Raw genomic sequence first — 23,838 nt, 5'->3', positions numbered from 1 at the left:
TGTGGTTAATAAAGCTCCCCAGGAGCCAAACAAATCTCCAATAGTGCAGTATTTATTAAAATGGATAAAATAATTACAAGCAAGAAAAACAGTGTAAATTGCTTACATATGTGGCCACTGCTGACCCAGGATCACGCAGCGGCGTGACATCAGCACAAGACACTCCTTCCCGATGCGTTTCATCCAATACGACATTATCAAGGGGTGTTCCTGTGTTGACATCTCTTCTTAATATATAGCTTCTTTACTCCACCCTCTCCAGGTGTGTACAGTAAAGACAGAAAAAACAGAAGTTTAAATTCCGCCCTCTTGCCCCATTGGAAGTAGCGGTTCCACCATATTACTTTAGTGCAAGGAAAAGAGAAACACAAAAAAAAGACTCCCAGACAACCAGAAGTGTTGGTTCCACCATATTAATTAACCAGAAATAAAAAGTCTGCAATCTTACTGCAGGTTAGAATAAGGGAAAACCTCAAAAATCAACTGTTCTACCAAATTACTAAAAGGAGAAACAGTGGAACCACCATATTCTTAAAGGTCAAACTAAGTGACCAAGCACTAGTAAGTTGATGAAAAACGTTTTATACAAAGCAGTAAGTAGGGTTCAGACTGTCTAGGTATCATATACATCCAAAAAACATTAGCAAATTGGAGAGAGTGGAGGAAATCCACTATTTACAAACAAAATAGAAAACCAAATATAACATATATAAAAATAAGCATTAAACACATGAATTAAAAACTTTATTGGTCTCCTCTTAAAAGGGACAGGACCCAATACTAAGCTAGGATGGCATTCAACTGAAAAAATGCCAAATGGGGCCTGCCTTTAGAACAATATAAAGGAGACTAATGCCCAAATATCTAGATGATGAAAAAGATAAAAAATACAAAATGTATACGAGTCATCAATATAAATATAAACTAGGGGGACACTTTCCTCCAAGACCTACAAAACCCTACTCCAAAAAGCAGAAAATCTATTTAGTATCAATAAAACAATTAATATTCCAGTCAGAGTTAAGGCCAAAAGGGGCATACGTTTTAAGCTCGTTGGTCCAGCGCATCACTAATTTAAAGATTTCCCGAGTTTTATTGCATCCTCTCCAGTGGGGTTTTAAATTGTCAATGCCTACAAAAAAGGCTTTACTGGGATTCCTATTGTGGAACCGCCTGAAATGAGTTGAGAGGCTATAGCTTTTAAACCCATGTTTAATATTATAAATGTGTTCCCTCAGTTTTGATGAACAGTTTTATTTTTCATGGACACGAGAGTATATGTTGGACGTTGTGGGACAGAGAGTGTTTTGAGTTAGCAATTGTTTTGGTTTTAGCATGATTTAGGTTATATAATTCCTTGTACTTTTGTATGTGTACACTGGACACTTTTTTATTAAGAACATCTATTTATATATGATAAAAGGTACGTTCAATACATACACTTAGTTTGCACTTTATGAGAGTTGGTCACATAATATGATATTATATTTTCTCTGTTTTTAGCACATTGCACTTTTATTCAGAACGGGACACAAATTAGAGGTAGTCGAGCAAGTGCACGTAGTGCTGTTCTATTTTTGAGGGTCAATACTATTGTGGAACCGCCTGAAATGAGCTGTGAAGCTATGATTCTTAAAGCCATGTTTAAGATCATAAAAATGTGTTCCCTCAGATGACGCATGGTCCTCCTCACATATTGAATGCCACAAGGGCAATGAAGGAGGTAGACAACGTATCTGGAATTACATGAAATAAATGAATCCATTTCATAAGTCTTAATCATGCTATGTGAGGTAAAGTTGTTCAATCTTCTACATCTCTGTCTAAATACCCCACAAATAATACACTTATTACAGGGATAAAATCCCTTAACTCCAATTTGCGGGGTGGGTCAACTACATTGGGGGGCAATCTTATCACTTAGATTAGGAGCCCTCCTAAAGACTACCTGTGGGGCATCTGGGAGGATTTTATTAAGAACAGCATCTCCTTTCAAAATGCCCCAATGTCTATGGATAATCTGCCATTGTTGGTACACCATGCCGTGTAATCTGCTAGTGTTGACTAGAAAAACCAGTAATAAAATGACAGGATATCACTGAATTTCTAACTCCATCTTTGGTTAATTTAAATCTATCCATATGCCCCACCTCTTGGATCAGTAAAACCAGATCTCCCTCATTATAACCTTTTTGTAAAAATCTCTGTTTCAAAGTCGGACTCTGTGCTAAATAGTCCAACATCTTACTACAATTCCTCCTCATCCTAATAAACTGACTCTTAGGTGTGTTTGTTAAGGAATTAGGGTTATGGCAGCTTGTGAGGGGAATATAACTATTCCTGTCTGTGCTCTTAAAAAAATACTTAGTTTCAATTATCCAAGATAGTGAGAGTAAAGTCCAAGAAATTAACTTCTTTATCACTATATAAAATGCCTTGAAAACTTATTCATATACCTGGAAATTTTCCACATTTTGTCATCCAAAAATGTAAAAAATTTATTTTATTGGGATTTTATGTGATAGACCAACACAAAGTGATACATAATTGCGAAGTGGAAGGAAAATGATAAATAGTTATCACATTTTTTTTACAAATAAATATCTGAAAAATCTAGTGGAACCAATTGCCTTCAGAAGTCACCTAATTAGTAAATAGAGTCCACCTGTGTGTAGTTTAATCTCAGTATAAATACAGCTGTTCTGTGTGAAACCCTCAAAGGTTTGTTAGAGAACATTAGTGAACAAACAGCATCATGAAGGCCAAGGAACAAACCAGACAGGACAGAAATAAAGTTGTGGAGAAGTTTAAAGCAGGGTCGTTTCAAAAAAATATCCCAAGCTTTGAACATCTCACAGAGCACTGTTCAATCCATCATCCAAAAAATGGAAAGAGTATGGCACAACTGCAAACCTACCAAGACATGACCGTCCACCTAAACTGACAGGCCGGGCAAGGAGAGCATTAATCAGAGAAGCAGCCAAGAGGCCCACTGTAACTTTGGAGGAGATATACAGCTCAAGTGGGATAATCTGTCCACAGGACAACTATTAGTCGTGCACTCCTCAAATCTGACCTTTAATGGATGAGTGGCAAGAAGAAAGCCATTGTTGAAAGAAAGCCATAATATGTTCCGTTTGCAAGAAGCCATGCGGGGGACACAGCAAACATGTGGAAGAAGGTGCTCTGGTTGGATGAGACCAAAATTTAACTTTTTGACATAAAAGCAAAACGCTGTGTGTGGTGGAAAATTAACACTGCACATCACCCTGAACACACCATTCCCACCGTGAAACATGGTGGTGGCAGCATCATGTTGTGGGGATGCTTTTCTTCAGCAAGGTCAGGGAAGCTGGTCAGAGTTGATGGGAAGATGGATGGAGCCAAATACAGGGCAATCTTAGAAGAAAACATGTTAGGATCTGCACAAGACTTGAGACTGGTGCGGAGGTTCACCTTTCAGCAGGACAACAACCCTAAACATATAGCCAGAGCTTTAATGGAATGGTTTAAATCAAAGCATATTCATGTGTTAGAATGACCCAAAGTCCAGACCTAAATCCAATTGAGAATCTGTGGCAGATGCTCTCCATTCAATCTGACAGAACTTGAGCTATTTTGCAAAGAATGAGCAAAAATGTCACTCTCCAGAAGCTGGTAGAGACATACCGAAAAAGACTTGCAGCTGTAATTGCAGAGAGAGGCAGTTTTACAAAGTATTGACTAAGGGGGGGCTGAATACAAATGCACGCCACACTTTTCAGATATTTGTAAAAAATGTTGAAAACCATTTATCATTTTCCTTCCACTTCACAATTATGTGCCACTTTGTGTTGGTCTATCACAGTGGTCGGCAAGCCGCGGCTCACGAGCCACATGCGGCTCTTTGCACACTTTAATGCGGCTCTTCTGTGTGCCGGGCGCCCGCTCCCCTCCCTCCTCTCGGGCGGCCGCCCCAAAAGTCAGGACTCTGCAGCTAGCCCAGCAATGGGCAAACTACGGCCCGGCGGACCTTTTAATCCGTCCCGCGGAGCGTGGCAAACATTGGCTGTCAGGATGTAGGCGGGGCAGCGTGACGAACTCCTCTCCTCTCACAGTCCGCCCTGAAGACCGGAACGGCGCGGGAACACGGCGAGAGGAACGCGCGGAGCAAAGGTAAGTGAATTGACACAATATGGGGAATGAATTACTATAGGGGGGATGAATTACTATAGGGGGGATGAATTACTATATGGGGGATGAATTACTATGGGGGATGAATTACTATATGGGGGATGAATTACTATATGGGGGATGAATTACTATATGGGGGATGTATTTTCAGTTTTAAAAATGTGGCTCTCAAAATAAATTTCAATCGTGGTTTTGGCGAGATTTGGCTCAGTTGAAAAAAAAGGTTGCCCACCACTGGTCTATCACATAAAATCCCAATAAAATTCATTTACGTTTTTGGTTATAACATGTCAAAATGTGGAAAATTGCAAGGGGTATGAATACTTTTTCAAGGCACTGTATAACTATAAATACTACATTATTAGAGATTTGTTTGGTTCCTGGGGAGCTTTATTTATAACAGCCCTGGTCCTACCGCAAGGCGGACGCTGATGTAACTACTGGCAGCATTTCATTCACTTTGGTTCCTTATGGCGATGACACATGGGTGTTTTTCCTGTTGTAATAGCAGCCAACGTTTCTGGTGAGTTTTAGATTCACAAGCAGACAGTGGTGGACCTCCGAACACATGTATGAAGAGTTTGCACTTCTGTCAAAGGTGGTGAACTGTTTCTTTCAAGTTGCTCTCCGGTTTTGATGTTACATGGACTGAGTTTAACTATACTTGGTACACTTATGGAATAGAATATTATTTATAATATTTAAGTGCGCTGTACATTTGTTACTTAGTATCTTTTTTAGGTTTGCTACTTATTTGTGTTAGCTACCACATCCCAAAAGGCACAGCGTGGATATTTTTCTCTGTTTTTCATGAATAAATAAAAGCTGATCATTATAACTACTTGACCTCTGGAAGATTTACCCCCCCTCCCCATTCATGACCATGCCATTTTGTGCTATTGGGCAATGCGCTACTTTAACTGAAAATTATGTGGTCATGCAACACTGTACCCAAATAAAATTTATATAATTTGTTTCACATAAATAGAGCTTTCCTTTGGTGGTATTTGATCACCACTGGGTTTTTAAATTTATATAAATAAAAAAAGACAAAACATTTAAATGAAAAACCCCTATGTTTTACTTTTTGCTATAAGCCATACTCCATATAAAAATAAAAAAAAAATAATCAAATTGTTAATAAATTTAGACCACAATGTATTTTGCTACATGTCTTATGTAAAAAAAAAAAATCCAATAAGTGAATATTAATTGGTATATGTAGTTTATAGTGTCTACAAATAATGGAACGAATACTGGAATTTTTAATTTTTTTATACTAGCAATAGGGGTGATCAGTGACATACAGCAGGACTGATAGTGCGAGGGACACCGTAATTGAGTGGGAACTGACTAACTGCAACTGACATCACCAGTGACACTAATACAGTGATTAATGTTAATAATATATACTGACACTGTACTAATGACATTGGGTAGGAAGGGGTTAACATCTGAGAAAATCAAAGGATTAACTGTGTGCCTAGAAAGTGTTAATGTGTGTACGGTGTGCTGATTTTACTAAGGGATCATTTTGTTTCACTGCTTAGCAGGGAATGAAAAAACAGGATCCCATCACTATACAGAGCTATCTGATGTTTACCAGAGTAAGTGCTTCAAATCTATCAAGCTGTAGACAGGTGCTCTTCAGTGCATAGCCCCTGTGAAGATGTTCATTCACCAGAGCCCTCTTATAAAAAAAATAAGCAGGTCCATGTACGCTTGTTGGAGATATCCTCCACACTTTGCAAACAGAATGAGACCACCAAGGGTTAATACACTCTTCAAGAAGACTAGGTCCAAATATCTCTCCTCATACAGTACTCAGGAAAGACACAAACAAGCAAGAGAGACACAAACAAGCAAGAGATCTCTATCATTTACCAACAGTTATTAATAAAAATTTTTTTAAAATATATAAATATATACACCCCCATAATGATGTGTCATGAGCCAGCACCTGGATAGACAAGCGAACACTCTCGTCTATAGAATCTTTGAAAGACAGTGACTCCTCCACCAGGGTAATCATAGCCTTATTGAGTTTAGAAATTGGTAGATCCACTGTGGATGAGAAGACAACTTTTTTTTTTTTTTTTTTTAAAGGCTTCCTCAAAAGCATAGTGAGCAGAGAAACTGACACCCCTCGTAAATAAAAGGCAATGAAGTAGATGTATGCAAATTTCAGGGACACCATATTTGATATGCAAAATAAAGCTATCTATGCCAGAAGTAAAGGGTAGTACCCCAGAGGCTCCAAAGGGGACCCCAAGAACAGGATAGACGACTGTGACAGACACAGGCTTGCAAGCTGTACAAATAGGTAAGCATAAAGAATAATTGCAGGGGAGCCCGCAAGGCTCACACATCAGCAATGAAAACTTTTATTACCGTTTTCCTGAAACAGCCAGCCACCGTCATAGGCATGCCAGGCATATAGGGCCGCCAACTACCCCAGCTTAGGTAAGCTAGGGGAGGTGCCCCCACACAGTGGCCACAGCCCACACAGTCCCTATGAACGGCCGGCGTCCATCTTGGAAATTTTAAATTAAGTTAATTTATCTGCTTTTATATTACGCTCATTAATAAAATACTACACTATTGGATACCTCTCTTCTGGGCTTGTTTGTTCTACGAGCCCCTTCCCCAAGGTGATTCCTGACACATGATAGCGTGTAAGATCCCCCTGGTGGCTGATAATTGAATACTTGTAGATGGGCTATCCCCTTTGGATGCATATCACCTGGATTCTGCTGGCCTGATGACCTTCCATGTTGCAGTGCTCCAGATCCAGATGACCAGGAGTAGGTCTTATTTACTCCAATGCGCAAAAGATTGCACTATCTGGTTAGTGCAATCAACATTTATTCTCTAAGTCACAGAAGTCACGGATTGTTTCACCATTTATCATTACCATCGGATTGATTGAGTTTGTCACTAATGTCACTATATGCACCTTTCTTCGTTTGATATACCATATGGACTCACGTCATGGGTCTCAGTGCCTAATAACTTTGCTTATTTGCACATGTATAATATGTACATTTAATATTCATTTATCATCGATTCTTTTAGCGCTGCATATTTTATGTTTATATATTTCTAAAGCTGCCTGTATTTCTCCTGAGGTTACCTGTGGGTTTTAGTTGGTATCCCAAACAATTCTGGCAGTTGTGGCTGCAAACGTTCTTCCTCTACCTGACCTTGGCCTGGTATCAGGAGATCCCTGGATTTTCATTATTAATAAGTGATTTAACAACACTCACTGGCATATTCAAGGCTTTGGATATCTTTTTATATCCTTTTCCATCTTTATAAAGTTCCATTACCTTGCTACACAGGTCTTTTGACAGTTCTTTCCTGCTCCCCATGGCTCAGCATCTACTCACTGCATCCACATGAGAACCAACAAACTCATTGACTATTAATATACAGACACTAATTGCAATTTAAAAAGCCACAGATGTGGGAAATTAACCTTTGTCATTTTAACCTGTGTGTGTCACCTTGTGTGTCTGTACCAAGGCCAAACATTCCAGGGGATGAAAACTTTTGATCATGGCCATTTCGGTGATTTTTCTTATCATTATGATGCAACACAACTAAGTGATAAATGGCTTCATATGATCTCTATCCTTAAATAAAAGATTTTTTTTTTGCATGATCAGTCATATTTTCAATATCAGTGCTAAGATTTCACGATTTGTGCCAGGGTATGCAAACTTTTGAACACAACTGTATATCCAGCTCTTCACTAGCCATTGGAGAATCAGCCAATCACCGGAGAATAAAAAGGAATGTAAAAATGCGAAAAGGGAACAAAAAAGAATCCCATCAGGTCCTTACTCCTTGTCATTAGTCAAAAAAAACAGAGGTTGCTTGTAGCAGACAGGGTGTTTGCCACCAGCAGGGGTCACAACTAGACACTTTTTTTTTTTTTCGTATTTTGTGCCTAGCACCCTACTCCTGCAGGTGGCGCTATAATCAGGTGGTTCGAGATCTACAATCTTTCTATGTCCCTCAATGAACAGAAGAGAAATATGGGTATTTTTTTGTTTAATAGCTTTGGGCTTAATGTCAGATTAAATTAGTAAAATAGATGTTTCCAGAGGAATTTGTGATTGAGGCTTAACCCTTTCTAAGAGACTTCCATTATCACCTGCTGAAGAATAAGCTTTTCTACCCCTGTGCACCCTCATATAATGCAGTTTATAAACAATAAAGAGAAACAGCAGACAGAAGGGAGGGACCCATTTCCTGCACTGTATTCCAAGATATGGTAGGTCAAAATTCTCATTATCTTAGTCATACAGTACAGGACTTAGAACAGGAAGTCGTACACCATGGAACGTCCTCAAGCAATGAGCCTCCAACTTGGAGACATGCTTGAAGGAAGTAATGTCCACCAAAAATTCCACCTAACCCATGAGATCCGCCAATTGGATATCATTAATTGGTTCAAAAAGAGGTTTTTGAAGTACTGAAAGCACCAGATTCAGATCTCAACGAAACACAGGTGGTCAGAGTGGGAGATTATCACAAGAAACTCCATATATAAAAGGGTCTTGAAAACAGAAAGCAAAGTCCAAAGTTTCTGGAATAGAATGGATATGGCAGAAACCTACCCGTTTAGGGTACCAAGAGCCAGATGTTGGTCAAGGCCTGACAGGAGGAAGACCAGGATGAGATGAACAGAAAATCTGCAGGGGTTGAGATCCCTGTATTCGCACCAGCCACAGTAGGCCCTCTAGGTGCAATCATAGATCTTACAAGAGACATATTTTCTTGCCTTAGGTGAGGTGAGAATGAGTCAGGAATGCCAAATCCTTTATGACCTGGGTTTCAACAGATATGCCATTAAAGCCAGCAACCAAGAAGCAGGGTGGGTTAGAGGGCCCTGTGACTGGAGGCCTGGCCTGTGTGGAAGAGACCAAGGCTCACCTGCTAGGATTCTGTATGTCTGTGTACCAAGTTACCCTGGGCCAATTTGGAGCGACGAAGATCACCTAAGTCTGTCCTTCCTTTATCTTGCAAAGCAATAGAGGGAGAATCTGAATGGGGACCATGGAATCACAAGAGCATCCACTGCGATAACCAGGGGCTCAATGGACCTGACCACAAACCTGTCCAGCTTTTTGTTGAATCTGGAGGCCATGATGTCCAACTCTGGTGTACCTATTACTGATAGAGCATCAGGAAGATCTTTGAGTGGAGTGGCCACTAACCAGAGAGTGTTAGCAACTAGGCTTGCTTATTTACAAGAGCCAAGAGTGCTGGCAGGGGACCCGAGAAAAGAAGGTTCAGGCCACTCTGTGTAATTCCATGTTAAACAATACTTGTCTTATTTCTTGCACTAGATTAACTGTAGAATGACTTACAGCTTAGCACTCAGGAAGTCTTTTTAACTTTTTCTCTGCCTCACAAAATATATTTAAAAACTAGCTTTCACTTTGGCAAAAGTTAAAGGTGCTTTCAAGATCTTCACCTGGAACATAAGAACGACAGGAGTGTAGCCATTTTCCTTTTATGTTCCTCTAATATTACTAAACTATAGTATTTTCAAGTGTTCTAGTACAGCAAAAAAAGGCTCACAACTGTGTTCTTGAGATCAAGTGACAACATTTTTAGCCAAGTGCATGGAAATGTCCTAACAACCTTAAAGTAATCAAATTACAAATACAGAAACTAGAAATACATTTTAGATAGGCTAGATCTGCCTGTTCCACGCAGATAGCACATGTATTATTGGAGTAAATGAAATATCTTACCTCCAGATTAATACAGGCCACATTCAACAAGGTTGCACTTTATGATCACATCTGTCACTGCGTCAAACACAAACTGGACATTCTTTGTATCTGTTGCACATGTGAAATGTGTGTAAATCTCCTTTGTGTCTTTTCTTCTGTTTAGGTCCTCAAATTGACACTGGATATAAGCTGCAGCTTCTTCATAAGTATTAGCGCCTGAAAAGATACATTTTTACAGGAAAAAGTATTAGAGTGTTCCAAATTTTTTGGAAGGCTGGATTGGCAGTATCAAGCACCATCACCCCACCAGGAAGATGTCCTTCTGATCCTATACCTGAATATTCTGGATAGCAGATGGTCAGTGGACTTCTGGTTACTTTCTCCTCAAACAAATCCTTTTTATTTAGGAAGAGAATTATGGAGGTATCAATAAACCACTTGTTGTTGCAAATGCTGTCAAACAACTTCATACTTTCATGCATACGGTTCTGTAAATGGGAGATAAGAAAAGCCCATGTAACTGAGTGAAGTCAAGGAATTTATGCATAAACCATGTATCCTGTTTTGTTTCATGACAATTTAGAGCAATTCTTAAACTTCATTTCAACCTACATGGCTCACATTTTTATTTGAGTAGTATTTACCCAATATTTTCCATGGGAATGCATTTCACATTATACCAATATTTCAAACTATGTTCTTACTTTGTAATGGTAGCAGGTACAGTGGGGCAAAAAAGTATTTAGTCAGCCACCAATTGTGCAAGTTCTCCCACTTAAATAGATGAGAGAGGCCTGTAATTGGCATCATAGGTAGACTTCAACTATGAGAGACAAAATGAGAAAAAAAATCCAGACAATCACATTGGCTGATTTGGAAAGAATTTATTTGCAAATTATGGTGGAAAATAAGTACCGTATTTTCCGGCGTATAAGACGACTTTTTAACCCATGAAAATCTTCTGAAAAATCGGGGGTCGTCCTTTCAGGGCGGCACTTTTTCGGGGGGTGGCGTGGCGCTGCCCCCTCCCCCCTCCAACGAAGGAGACACAAAGTACAGGGGCGGGCAGGGGGCTGCTGTTTCTTACCTGGCTCCGGTCCAGGTCCCACGACGATCCGTTCCAGGAAGCGCAGCTGCTCCTTCATTCTGTTCGGACGCTCGATGTCTGCGCTGCCACTCGGCTCCGCCTCCTCACCGGTGATTGGGCGCCAGAACTGTAGCTCAGGAAAGGCACACAGGCGGCCAATCACCGGCGAGGAGGCGGAGCCCCGCGAAGTGAGAGAGCGACCAGTAAGTGTGCCCCCACAAACGATGGGGCACTATTCCTCCCCCCCTCCACTGACACCAATGATGGGGCACTATTCCACCCCCCACTGACACCAATGATGGGGTACTATTCCTCCCACTGACACCAAAGATGGGGCACTTTTCCGCCCACTGATACCAATGATGGGGCACTTTTCCTGCCACTGATACCAATGATGGGGCGCAATTCCTGCCACTGATACCAATGATGGGGCGCTATTCCTCCCACTGACACCAATGATGGGGCACTATTCCTCCCACTGACACCAATGATGGGGCACGTTTCCTCCCACTGACACCAATGATGGGGCACTATTCCTCCCACTGACACCAATGATGGGGCACTATTCCTCCCACTGACACCAATGATGGGCCACTATTCCTCCCACTGACACCAATGATGGGCCACTATTCCTCCCACTGACACTAATGATGGGACACTATTCCTCACACACTGACACTAATGATGGGGCACCATCATCGGTGTCAGTGGGAGAAATAGTGTCCGATCATTGGTGTCAGTGGGAGGAATCGTGCCCCATCATTGGTGTCAGTGGGAGGAATAGCACCCCATCATTGGAATACCATACTGAAACACCATACCATATTGAAAGCAATGATGTTTTTTAATTTTTATTTAGTGTACGTTGGAAGAGGGGTAGTCTTATACGGCGAGTATAGCCCAAACCCTATATTTTAACAGGAAAAGTAGGGGTCGTCTTATACGCCCAGTCGTCTTATACGCTGGAAAATACGGTATTTGGTCAATATCAAAAGTTCATCTCAATACTTTGTTATATATCCTTTGTTGGCAATGACAGAGGTCAAACGTTTCCCGTAAGTCTTCACAAGGTTGGCACACACTGTTGCTGGTATGTTGGCCCATTCCTCCATGCAGATCTCCTCTAGAGCAGTGATGTTTTTGGGGCTGTCGCTGGGCAACACAGACTTTAAACTCCCTACAAAGGTTTTCTATGGGGTTGAGATCTGGAGACTGGCTAGGCCACTCCAGGACCTTGAAATGCTTCTTACGAAGCCACTCCTTTGTTGCCCGGGCAGTATGTTTGGGATCATTGTCATGTTGGAAGACCCAGCCACATTTCATCTTCAATGCCCTTGCTGATGGAAGGAGGTTTGCACTCAAAATCTCACGATACATGGCCCCATTCATTCTGTCCTGTACATGGATCAGTCGTCCTGGTCCCTTTGCGGAGAAACAGCCCCAAAGCATGATGTTTCCACCCCCATGCTTCACAATAGGTATGGTGTTCTTTGGATGCAATTCAGCATTCTCTCTCCTCCAAACATGACGAGTTGTGTTTCTACCAACAGTTCTATTTTGGTTTCATCTGACCATATGACATTCTCCCAATCCTCTTCTGGATCATCCAAATGCTCTCTAGCAAACTTCAGACGGCCCGGACATGTACTGGCTTAAGCAGGGGGACACGTCTGGCACTGCAGGATCTGAGTCCCTGGCGGCGTAGTGTGTTACTGATGGTAGCCTTTGTTACGTTGGTCCCAGCTCTCTGCAGGTCATTCACTAGGTCCCCCCTTGTGGTCCTGGGATTTTTGCTCACTGTTCTTGTGATCATTTTGACCCCACGGGGTGAGATCTTGCGTACAGCCCCAGATCGAGGGAGATTATCAGTAGTCTTGTATGTCTTCCATTTTCTAATTATTGCTCCCACAGTTGATTTGTTCACACCAAGCTGCTTGCCTATTGCAGATTCAGTCTTCCCAGCCTGGTGCAGGTCTACAATTTTGTTTCTGGTGTCCTTCAACAGCTCTTTGGTCTTCACCATAGTGGAGTTTGGAGTGTGACTGTTTGAGGTTGTGGACAGGTGTCTTTTATACTGATAACAGTTCAAACAGGTGCCACTGATACAGTTAATGAGTGCAGGACAGAGGAGCCTGTTAAAGAAGAAGGTACAGGTCTGTGAGAGACAGAAATCTTGCTTGTTTGTAGGTGACCAAATACTTATTTTCCACCATAATTTGCAAATAAATTCTTTCCAAATCAGCCAATGTGATTGTCTGGATTTATTTTCTCATTTTGTCTCTCATAGTTGAGGTCTACCTATGATGCCAATTACAGGCCTCTCTCATCTTTTTAAGTGGGAGAATTTGCACAATTGGTGGCTGACTAAATACTTTTTTGCCCCACTGCACAAGTTATTGAATATGCCTTTGCAGGGATGCTCTGAAGCTCTGCCATTTCCTAAAAGTATTTCAAAAATAATATAGTGCTCAAGAATCAGAGTCCACTAATACTTCCCATATGGTTCTGGACAGTATGATATGTGAACTCATTCATGTAAGGCTGTGCAATCTGCAATAAACCTTAAAGCAAAACTAAAATTACAGGGGTCAGCTCTGCCCTTAACATGCAAGCATGCACAGCACAGTTACAGTTAGGGAACACTTACAGTGTACCCTTCTCCAGGTATGACAGCTCCAGGGACCACTCCATCAACAACCGCTATCTCCTTCATTGCTTCTTTTCGGTCTTGCAAAGCTTATCTTTAGTCACTGAATGGCACACATCTTAGTCATGAGCCATGCAGTGTACAATGAAGCGAGAGAGAGACCTGGGACAGCTGAGGCTCCCGGGTCGAAGTGGGGGGGGGGGGGGAGGGGGTTTGGAGGTTGTGATGGGAGCAGCACACAGAGGAATTTTTAACCTTCATAAATAGAATGCACGAATGTAAAAAACCTTCAGGCTTTACAACCACTTTAAAGAATATTTAAACCCAACATTTCATATTCCTGATAGGTGCCTGCTGTACACCATGTATTTGTATCCTGTTCTCCTAGTATCACTTCCTTTCTGTGAAATCCCTGGTGTTTCTGCCAGTCCTTTTGCTCTCCTATTAAAAACTGACCACATTAGGCTTAAGAACACACTGTGGTCAGTTCTCTAGCTGTGCTGGGAACTCAGTCTGCTCTCCTGCAATGATCAGACTGACACACCCCCTCCTGCACAGCCTTTCACTAGGAAGATCAGTGTGCAGCTGTTTCTTTCCCCTAGCTCTTATGCACAGAACAGAGGGTATGTGATCACTTAAATAAAGGGGGGAAAAAGGTATTTATAATTTTTTTTATATCTATAAACACATTTTGCATTTCACTACTATTTGAATGGGTTGTTTTACAAGGTGAGGTTTTACACTCTCCTCATTAGAGCCCTGCAGGTGCAGCAGCTGATTGACAATTATAAAACCACTCCTTTACAGATTCACTCTGCTCATAGACACAAAGAGCTAGTTGTTCAGAATACCAAATGGTAGGAATCTACAATAAAGTTTGTAAAATAAATTTTGAAATGTACATAGGGGAATATTTTTTTTTCTCAACAAAAGTGGAGATACTCTTTGTAGAACGTCACATTATAAAAGTATTGCTATTAAAAACTACTCAAATCTGCCGCCCACGTTGGTACAGCTACTGAAATGGGTGGCAGGGATATTTGGTCTGGAGCAGGATGTCTTAAAGGGCCACAGTGCCAGAAAAATGCTCGCAGGGATTTATTTAATTCATACAAATTGATCAGTACGCCAGAGAGCTGCAGAAAAATCATCCTTTTAATGAATCCATTCACAGGGATTCCACAGCCCTAAAAGGGCCTTAGTCATAAGGGCCATATGTCGTTAGGGCTAAGACCCTTTTGGGCAGAAATGCATCATCATTTCTGTGAGCTTTTATCCCTAGGGATGGATTAATAAAAAGAAAGATTTTCTTGCAGGTCTCTGGTGTGCAGATCAAGGTGTATGGATTCAAGCTTCAACAGTTGTGTGGATGATAATCTGGCACCCACTTGTCTGCTTCCATCGAATACTGGCTGTCAAGTTGCAGCACCACCCATCCCTTCCTTGTCTTAGGGATTTATTGAATTCTGATAGCATTTTGCCACAGAGGTATAACAGAAATGCTCACGTTGTACTATTTAGGCTATAAAAGGAGGAAGAGAGATGCTCCAGCAGACACAAAAAAAAACAATATTGATATGAAAAAGTTTTCTAACACTGTCTAACTGGTTCCTCCCTGAGATCTATCAACTGTAACTGTCTCCAGCTGCCCCACAGACTATCTACTGTCACCTGATCTGAATAAAAAAATCTGAATTGGTAAGCTGCCATCTCATCATTATAGCTACGAAATAGTTATGAAAAAAGCCTACTAAACACTTGCTTACCATCTCTTCATCTTCAGCCAAGAGTAAGTCGTAGTCACTTAGTGCTACACAAAAAATAATTGAAGTTACACCCTCAAAACAATGAATCCACTTCTTTCTTTCTGACCTTTGTCCTCCCACATCGAACATTCTGTACAAAATTAAAAGAAAAAGCACATGCAATTGTTAAACAATGAAACTTGTCAGGAAAGAAATGTAAACCTTAATTGCTTATTTCCTTCTGAAAATAGTAGCTCCCTGGTGGTCAGACGGATCAATCCTCCTGCTTTATGTCTTTGCCAATAATGTGATATATTATAGTTTACCAATCATTAAAGTGATTATAAAGGTTCTTTTTTAAAAAAAAAAAAAAACCAAACAAACACGTTATACCTACCTGCTCTTTGAAATGGTTTTGCACAGTGCAGCCCCAATCTTACTCTTCTGGGGTCCCGTGCTGTCGCTCTGGGCTCCTTCTCTTCATGTACCACCACAGGAAGCTGCTTCCTATGGTGGCAAATGTGTGGGCTCACTCACGAGCCAGGCTGTGTATGTCTATTGACACACAGGGCATATTGGCCCTGCCCCCCCACTACATCATCACAGGATATGATTGACAGAAGCAGGAGCTAATGGCTCCCGCTGCTCTCAATGAGTCCTGTGAGAGAGAGAGAACGAGTAGCACTGGTGCTCTCAGGGACCGTGCTGGATTAAGATCGAGGTCAGGTTAGTATTTTGGGGGAAGGGAAGTGCTGCACATGAAAGTTTTTTTTTTTACTTAAATGCAGAGAATGCATTAATGTAAAAAAAAAAAAAATTCACCTTTACAACCACTTTAACCACTAGCACTGTTGCACTTTGAATGAAAATTGCGTGGTCATGCAACACTGTACCCATATGAAATTTTTATAATTTTTTTGTGACAGATTTAGCTTTATTTTGGTGGTATTTAATCACCTCTGGGTTTTTTATTTTTTTTTTAAACAAACCAAAAACCAATGAAAATTTTGAAAAAAAAAAAAGTTTTTTCTTAGTTTTTGTTATAAAATTTTGTAAATAAGTGATTTTTCTCCTTTACGGATGTGCGCTAACGAGGCTGCAGTGATGGGCAAGGATAAGGAGGCACTGGTAGGTGGCAGTGATGGGCATTGACAGGTATCACTGATGGGCACTGAAAGGCAGCACTGATATATGGCACTGACTGGCACTGATAGGCAGCACTGACTGGCACTGATAGGCAGCACTGACTGGCACTGATAGGCAGCACTGACGGGCACTGATAGGCAGCACTGACGGGCACTGATAGGCAGCACTGACGGGCACTGATAGGCGGCACTGATTGGCAGCACTGATAGGTGGCATTGATGTGGCACTGATGGGCAATGAAATGTGGCACTGATGGGCACTGGCAGGTGGCATGGATGAGCACTGAGCGCTGGCACTGATGGACATTGACAGGTGGCACTGCTGGGGCTACACAGATCATCAGGGCACACTGATCATCAGTGCCCTGATTATCTGTGTACATGTCCCCTCCGAGGAATAATGAATACCGGCTCTCCTCAAGAGCTGTCAGTGTGACAGCTCGTGGGGAGAGAAATGCCGATAACCAGCATTTCCCTGTTTACATGTGATCAGCTGTGATTGGACACAGCTGATCACATGACCGTGCTGACATCTTCAGCTCTTTCCGTGGATCAGTGATCCGCTGTGTCTGAGGGACACAGCGCTCCAGGAGCCGTGCATGCGCGATCAGAATGGGAGGACATCATATGACGTCCTCCCAGAACCAGAGAACCACCTTGCGTCCGTCATATTACTGTATGGCGGGCGGGAGGCAGTTAAATGTGGTGTCCACATTAGTTTCCTTCTGTTTTCACCTGGTGTTCTGGCCAGTGACACTTTCTCTATCAGAGTGCCTCTACTCTGGCTGAAAGAGCAACATAGACACCTTTGGACAGCAGCATTGTCAGTCTGGGGGCAGGGTAATGTTGGTTGCACTAACAGATTTAGATACATTGACAAACTGAAAACAAACCCCAGCTGACACTTTTGAACAGTTACAGAAACAGTTTTTCTCCTTTTGGGATAACGGTTTTACATGAATAAATCAAAGCTGATTATTGTAAATTAGTCAATCTGTCAGTGTTAAATGGTTTGCTTAACTGCAGGACAACTTGTTCTGCTGAAAAACAACAGACTTACTGGCCAGACCACCAGGTGAAAATAAAAGAAAGAAAACCTAAAAAAAGTAAACAAATGCAGTCACCACATATCTAGCCAGAACAGGAAGTGAGAAGAAATCCATGCAAATAGAAGAATCTTATGGGGATCTCCAGGTCCCCATTGGAAGATTTCCCCTCTATTACTTTTCTGGGGACAACCCAAAATTTGGGATTTTATTTTACTTTCACTTTCGATAACATAAACAGGAGAAACAGAGAGGGTAATTCTCCCTAACAGTGAAACAGGATCTGACAAGTGTTCTATTCCATCTACAATCTATTGAAAACTAAAGAAAAAAGGTTTTGCCTTTAGTTACACTTTTAATATATCCATTGCTATATATTCTCCAATATAGTGGACTCTTAAATGTTAAGGGTTATGCCTGCACTTTACAGAGGGGCACTGACAAGGCAGTGTGATGTCCACATATATTTGCAAATGTTGTGTCACTAAAACTTCAGTTTGTAATGCAAATTGTTAGTGTAATTTTGATTTTTTTTTTTTTTTGGCAGCCTGGCTAGTAAGTGTGATGGGAATTTATTTGTTTGCCCTTCCATGTGCACCTTACTGTAACAGCTAGTTATAAATTGTGGTGGTTGCCATTTTTGTATAGCTTGCTTGACAGATGGATCCAGACTGACCTCCCATGTGAAAGGGCCATCAAGAAGGATCCTGATCTGTATTAGAAATGCATGTCAGTAAGACATAAGGTGAGCTGGGTTTTAGCGCCACAGGGCAAGTCCTGAATGAGTCTTATTTTACCAAGAAATCTCCATGCAGAGAAAGATTTAGACATTAGTAAATCTTTAATAATGAAACATGGGGTGAATATTTAAAGATAAATATTTAACTTTTATAGTGTTAAGCTAATATTTTATAAAATAGTAAAATACAGTTAGTAAAGATTAGATTATTTCTTTGACTATAACACAGATTATATATGTATGGTGGAGTGTAGCTGCCATACATGTATAAACTGTATTATTCCAAGTGCAAGGTTGGGCACCAACCAATGTGAATTCTATAGTCTGTGATAAGTTTATCTTGTACAAAATAGTTTTATTAACAATATGCACATTATCCAGACAAACGTAGCCATATTAAATGAACGTGGTAAATATGTGGGTATGACTCAAGAGACAACCAAAATACAGCCAAAGTGCATGAAAAAAAAATAATCATAAAAAATTCAAAGAGCCATAAACAGAAGGCGGTCTTGTGGAAATCGGTGTAAGAAAATAGTAAAATATCGACACACAAATATCAAGAAGGCTTCTCTAAACAGAGAAAGGGGGAAGCTGCCAATACATATAGACACCTTAAAGGAAAAGTAAAAGTGAGTGGAAGGGAGAAAAGGGAAGAAAGGTCCCAGGGGTCTCAGTAGCCTTACAATTAAATGTTTCACTGCTTCAGTGCTAAGGGTAGGAAATTTCTAGGTCCTCCCTATTGTAAATTTAGTAGTCGTGAAAGATTTGTGCCACTATTTGGAGTTCTGAGTGGAAGAGAGAATCAATTGGCTTGTAAAGAAGAGCTTCATACAGGTTTTTCTTAGGACTGGAATGAAGCAGTGTACAAACCAATGCATAGACTCTGATCCACAGTCTATTCGCTCTTGGACAAGTCCACCAATGGTGTGCCATCGTTCCGATTTGGGCACAACCACGGAAGGCAAATAATTGGGAGCAATACATGATAAGTGGGTTGGATTGTAATACCAACGGTATAGAATTTGGTATGCATTTTCCATAATGAAAACATTTTTGAACATTTAGAGATTGTCTGCATCATAGCCTGCAGGTCCTCTAGATCCAACACCACCCCTAGAGCTCCTTCCCAATGTTGTTGATAAATATGTACTGGGGGTTTCCGCTGGGAAATTATAGAGGAATATACCAACAAGATAATGCCTGAGGAATACGTGTGTAATTTACAGATGCTTTCCTCCTACACTCTAAAGATATGCTGGTAGGTTAACTGGATCCTTTCTAAATTGGCCCTAGTATGTGTATATATGAATGTTAGTTCGAGACCTTAGCTTGTACGCTCCTTGAGGGTTAGGGACTAATGAGAATGTACAATACATATATGTACAGCGCTGCGTAAATTGACACCGCTATATAAGTAATAATAATAAAAATAATGTGAACTGCGGGAGCAACCAGAAGAAGGGGAACATAACTCCTGGCATTAAACATGCACACTAGACCTACTTTTTATTTTAAGGGATCTAGATTTCTGGTGAGCTCTTTACCACAGAGGATAAGAAGGTGCAAGCACTAAAAGACTACCAACAAGTAGTTTTATTTATTTATTTTGCATATAATTAAAAGGCAAAGTTGTTGGACACATGTGGCACTTGGCTTTTACGTTTATAAGGATTGAGGAGGATTTCACTAATCACTATATAGAAGACTTTCTTTTTTGGCACAGAAATATTGAACTGATTATGTATACGTTCTTTTTATAAATCACGTTTTATAAAAGCGTTTTATTACATGTAGTATAAGAACTGGGATATGCCCTGTAGTTTTTATTCACTTATTTGTTATTTATATTCTAAGCTTTTAAGTGCTATGAAACGTATACTTACCTAACGGCTGTAGTATGATGTGGGAGCACTTTATTGATGGTTACACATAAGTACAGTGTTTTTATTTTGAGGCAGTTATAAAGAGTGCTGTATATCAAAAGGTACATATTTAGATATTGGGGGCTATCATCTACAGCAGCTGGGGACTGTTAAATAGAAAAAGTGCAGGTTTGAACAACAATTTAAGTTAGAAAATCAGTTAAATGAACCACATAGCAGAGGGGGTCTTCTTAACCACTTGCCATCTGGCTGTTGTACATAAACAGCTGAATGGTGCAGCTAAGCGGGTGGAAGGCCATTTTGAAATGGTTGCTTTTAGGTGCTCGTGCATGTCCTCTAGCATACTGTCCATTAGGCAGTGCAGCTTACTGAATGTGTCCAAGATGAAAAGAAAGTTCCTGATTGCAGGCAGCAGCACAGTAAAATATAAAGTTTGACGACCACCCAAAACACTGTCACAGACCCCTCTACTGTCATCCCATCTCTACAGTATATGTCAGCCCCATTCTGTCCCTGATCTGACCTGTATTACCCCTCACCTCCCTTATCATGCATCTGAACATTAACCTGCTTCATTTCCTCCCTCTCATTTAAAATGACCTGTACATTAACCCCTTCACCCCCTAACCCCTCTGTACATATAATGTAACTAGCACACCATTACCAAGCTCCATGTTTTAATTTCCTCAATACTGGCATGCTTCTTCATTTCCAAAAATGAGTCATGGCTCAATCTGGGACCACCAGCAGATGACATGAGAACAGAGAGAAATTATAAACCTGACCTATAGCCACACAGTGCTGATAGGTGTACTCTGATAGCGGAGAAGTCTCCCAGCTGTCAGAATACAATACCTCTGTGGGGAGGATTTCCCCATACATATCAAGTAAGTAGATAGAAGGGTCGAATCAGTTTTTTTTGTTCAACGTGCTTATTTAAAAACAAACAAACAAAAAAACTGTATAATCTACAAGCTGCTCAACCCTCCTTTTTTTCTGTTGCAGTTATCGTTATTTGCATACCTCCTTATTTCTATGGTTTTCTTGTACAGTAGTGCCCCCTGCAGCTGTAATCCCCTGCTCCTTGTTTTCACTGGCCATGCGATTCTTGGAGCAGAAGAATGTCGAGCCCTCTTGGCTATTTTACTGTCATTCTGTATGTGGCCATGAAGACTGTTCACGTGCTCTTTTCTCAGCTCACAAACATACATCACCAGCTAAGAAAAGAAGCAGGGGACGCATAGGTGTTCTATAGCTTAGTTGCTGAAAGAGTCTTGTTGTTTCTGCACAGAAGAACAGGGGAGAGGTGAAGGAAGCTGCTAAAAGCTTTTAAATTAATTGTAGAAATCTCTGAATCAATTGATTGGGAAAGACTGGGGGTGTGGTGGTGAAGAGTTGTACCATGGAAAATGCATTCTTAGAGCTAAAGGTTTGCTCCTGCATGCTGTCAGAGACTAGGCTTGACAGAAGCTGCTGGTAAAGCTTGCTAAACTTTGTAAATATTGCTCAGGCACTTCTCCAAGCTGAATGGCAAATGGCTGCAAAATGTAAATTAAATGTAATAAAAAAATTTAAACAGAAATGCCCTGTGAATACTGTGAATTGTTCTTTAGACTGCACATGCGCAAGCAGAAAAAGTCTACTGTGAGCATTCTCCATTGTCTGCATGGTGACTGATCATCTTTCTGCTATAAGTCTTGTTACCAAAATTCGGAAACAATGGTATAAAAATGTTGCAGATGGTAACGCCACCAGTTAGCGCTCAATTGCAAGCTCAATGCTGAAGCTGTGGCAATGTACTACTGCTCTGGAGGAGCAGGCCTAGCTATGTCACCTTCATCTTGAAAATAAGTTATGTGGAACAGAGACAGTGGATCACAGAAAAGAAGAGAGAGGCAACATGTGGTAGCCCAGAGCTGCACACCAGAACTGGCTCCTCCAACATTCGGCCAAGTATGCATCAGAATAAAGGTTCCACAAAAAGGCCAGAAGAGTGGTCCTGAATAAAGACAGATGCCAACACAACTGGTTGTGGAAAAACTGGTCAGGAGAGCCAGCATAAACGCATTTGTCAGGGGCATTTGTGCAATGTTTCTAGCACCAGATCTCCTCTAACATTAAAATGATATAGGGGGATTTTAAAGCGTTGCGTTATAGGGTATTGAAGTTTGTCTCCATTTCACTGGTGCACACAAATTTAAGGTACTGTCGGTAATATTGTGTGACATAAAAAATTTGATCTACTGCTATTTTATTCTCTAGGGTGTCTGCTTTCAGAAAAAATTAAATACTTTGGGGGGTTATATAATCTTTAGGCCTAAAATAATTTTTTAAGCATGTGTGCAAAAACAGCTCTGGCAGCGAAAGGATTAATGGAAACATAGAAAAGTGACGCCAGAAAAAGACTGAGTGGTCCATCGAATATTCCATGTTTGTTTGTTTTTTCTTTTTGATAGGCCGTGGTTCTTTTTTGTCTGAGTATAGATCTGTTTGTCCCAAGCATGTTTGTAGCCATTTACTGTTGACTGGCTCACTACCTCTGCTGGAAGTTTATTCCAAGCATCAACTATTCTTTCAGTAAAACAGTACTTTCTGGGATTAGTTTTGACCTTTCCTCCAGTTAGTTTAAGGTAATGACCCCGTGTTCTTGATTTTGGTTTTGTGTTGAAAATACTGCCCTCTTGAAGGTTATTCACCCCCTCGATGTATTTAAAGGTTTCAATCATGTCTTCCCTTTCCCTTCTTTCCTCCAGACTGTACATGTTAAGTTCCTGAAGTCGCTCTTGATATGTTTTATCCCCCACACCTTTCACCATTTTTGTTACCCATCTCTGGACTCGTTCTATCTTATCAATATCTTTTTGTAAGTGAGGTCTCCAGAACTGGACATAGGATTCTAAATGAGGTCTAACTAAAGATTTATATAGGGGAATCAGAGATCATGAATTTTATCAGGGAATAAAGAATTTTAATGCAAAAAAACTGAAAATAATACCCAATGTTTTGGTAAAATATAAAAAATGTTAAGCAAATTAACAGATAGCAAACATGTCACGCTTTAAAACTTCACACGCTTATGGAATGGTGCCAAACTACGGTACTTAAAATTTCCATAGGCGACACTTTAAAAGCCTTTTACAGGTTACTAGAGTTACACAGGAAGTCTGCAGCTAGAATTATTGCTCTTGCTGTGACACCTCACAGGTGTGGTGTGATCGTTGTTTACATACCAACGTGTGCGTTCGTCTTTATGCGTGAACACAGTGGTAGTCCTAGGTCTAGACCCCAGATTTCTCCTCTACCCTTTTTAAAAATCTGATCAAACCAAGATCTACTTGATCAGATGCTTATTGCAAGCAAAAAATTGCTTAGTTACATGCTAGGGAAGCCAGAAGTTGCCTCTGGTTTCTCATACCATAGAAATGATTGGGGAAGATCCGGTTCAGTCCCAGGCTCCCTGGTGGGACAGAAAGCCTGGAGAGGCAGTAGAGGGCAGAGCTTTCCACCACCTGTAAAAGAAATCCAGAATCTAATTGGCCGCTAGGATTGCTTTTAGATAAAACAGCACGCTGGCTAAAGGAAAACAATATCGGGATGATGCCTGTAGCTGCATGTACATT

The 23,838-nt window shown here is 40.8% G+C and overlaps 1 protein-coding gene across 1 annotated transcript in view; it reads right to left on the bottom strand.

Annotated features, from left to right (window-relative positions):
• The window catches only part of GNAI3 (G protein subunit alpha i3), a 79,052-nt gene that overhangs the window by 3,296 nt on the left and 51,918 nt on the right, over positions 1-23,838 (bottom strand). The window contains exons 6-8 of the mRNA XM_089681188.1: positions 15,424-15,553; positions 10,258-10,411; positions 9,942-10,139 (exon numbers count right to left, since the gene is read on the bottom strand). Coding sequence (XP_089537314.1) covers positions 9,949-10,139; positions 10,258-10,411; positions 15,424-15,553 — 475 coding nt within the window. The 3' untranslated portion in view covers positions 9,942-9,948. The remainder of the gene's footprint in view (positions 1-9,941; positions 10,140-10,257; positions 10,412-15,423; positions 15,554-23,838) is intronic.

The sequence above is a fragment of the Staurois parvus genome, unplaced genomic scaffold, assembly GCF_062004578.1.
Source record: "Staurois parvus isolate SC_StPar_1 unplaced genomic scaffold, SC_StPar_1.0 ptg000261l, whole genome shotgun sequence".
Classification (NCBI taxonomy): domain Eukaryota; kingdom Metazoa; phylum Chordata; class Amphibia; order Anura; family Ranidae; genus Staurois; species Staurois parvus.
This window is presented reverse-complemented; position numbering and strand designations above follow the sequence as displayed.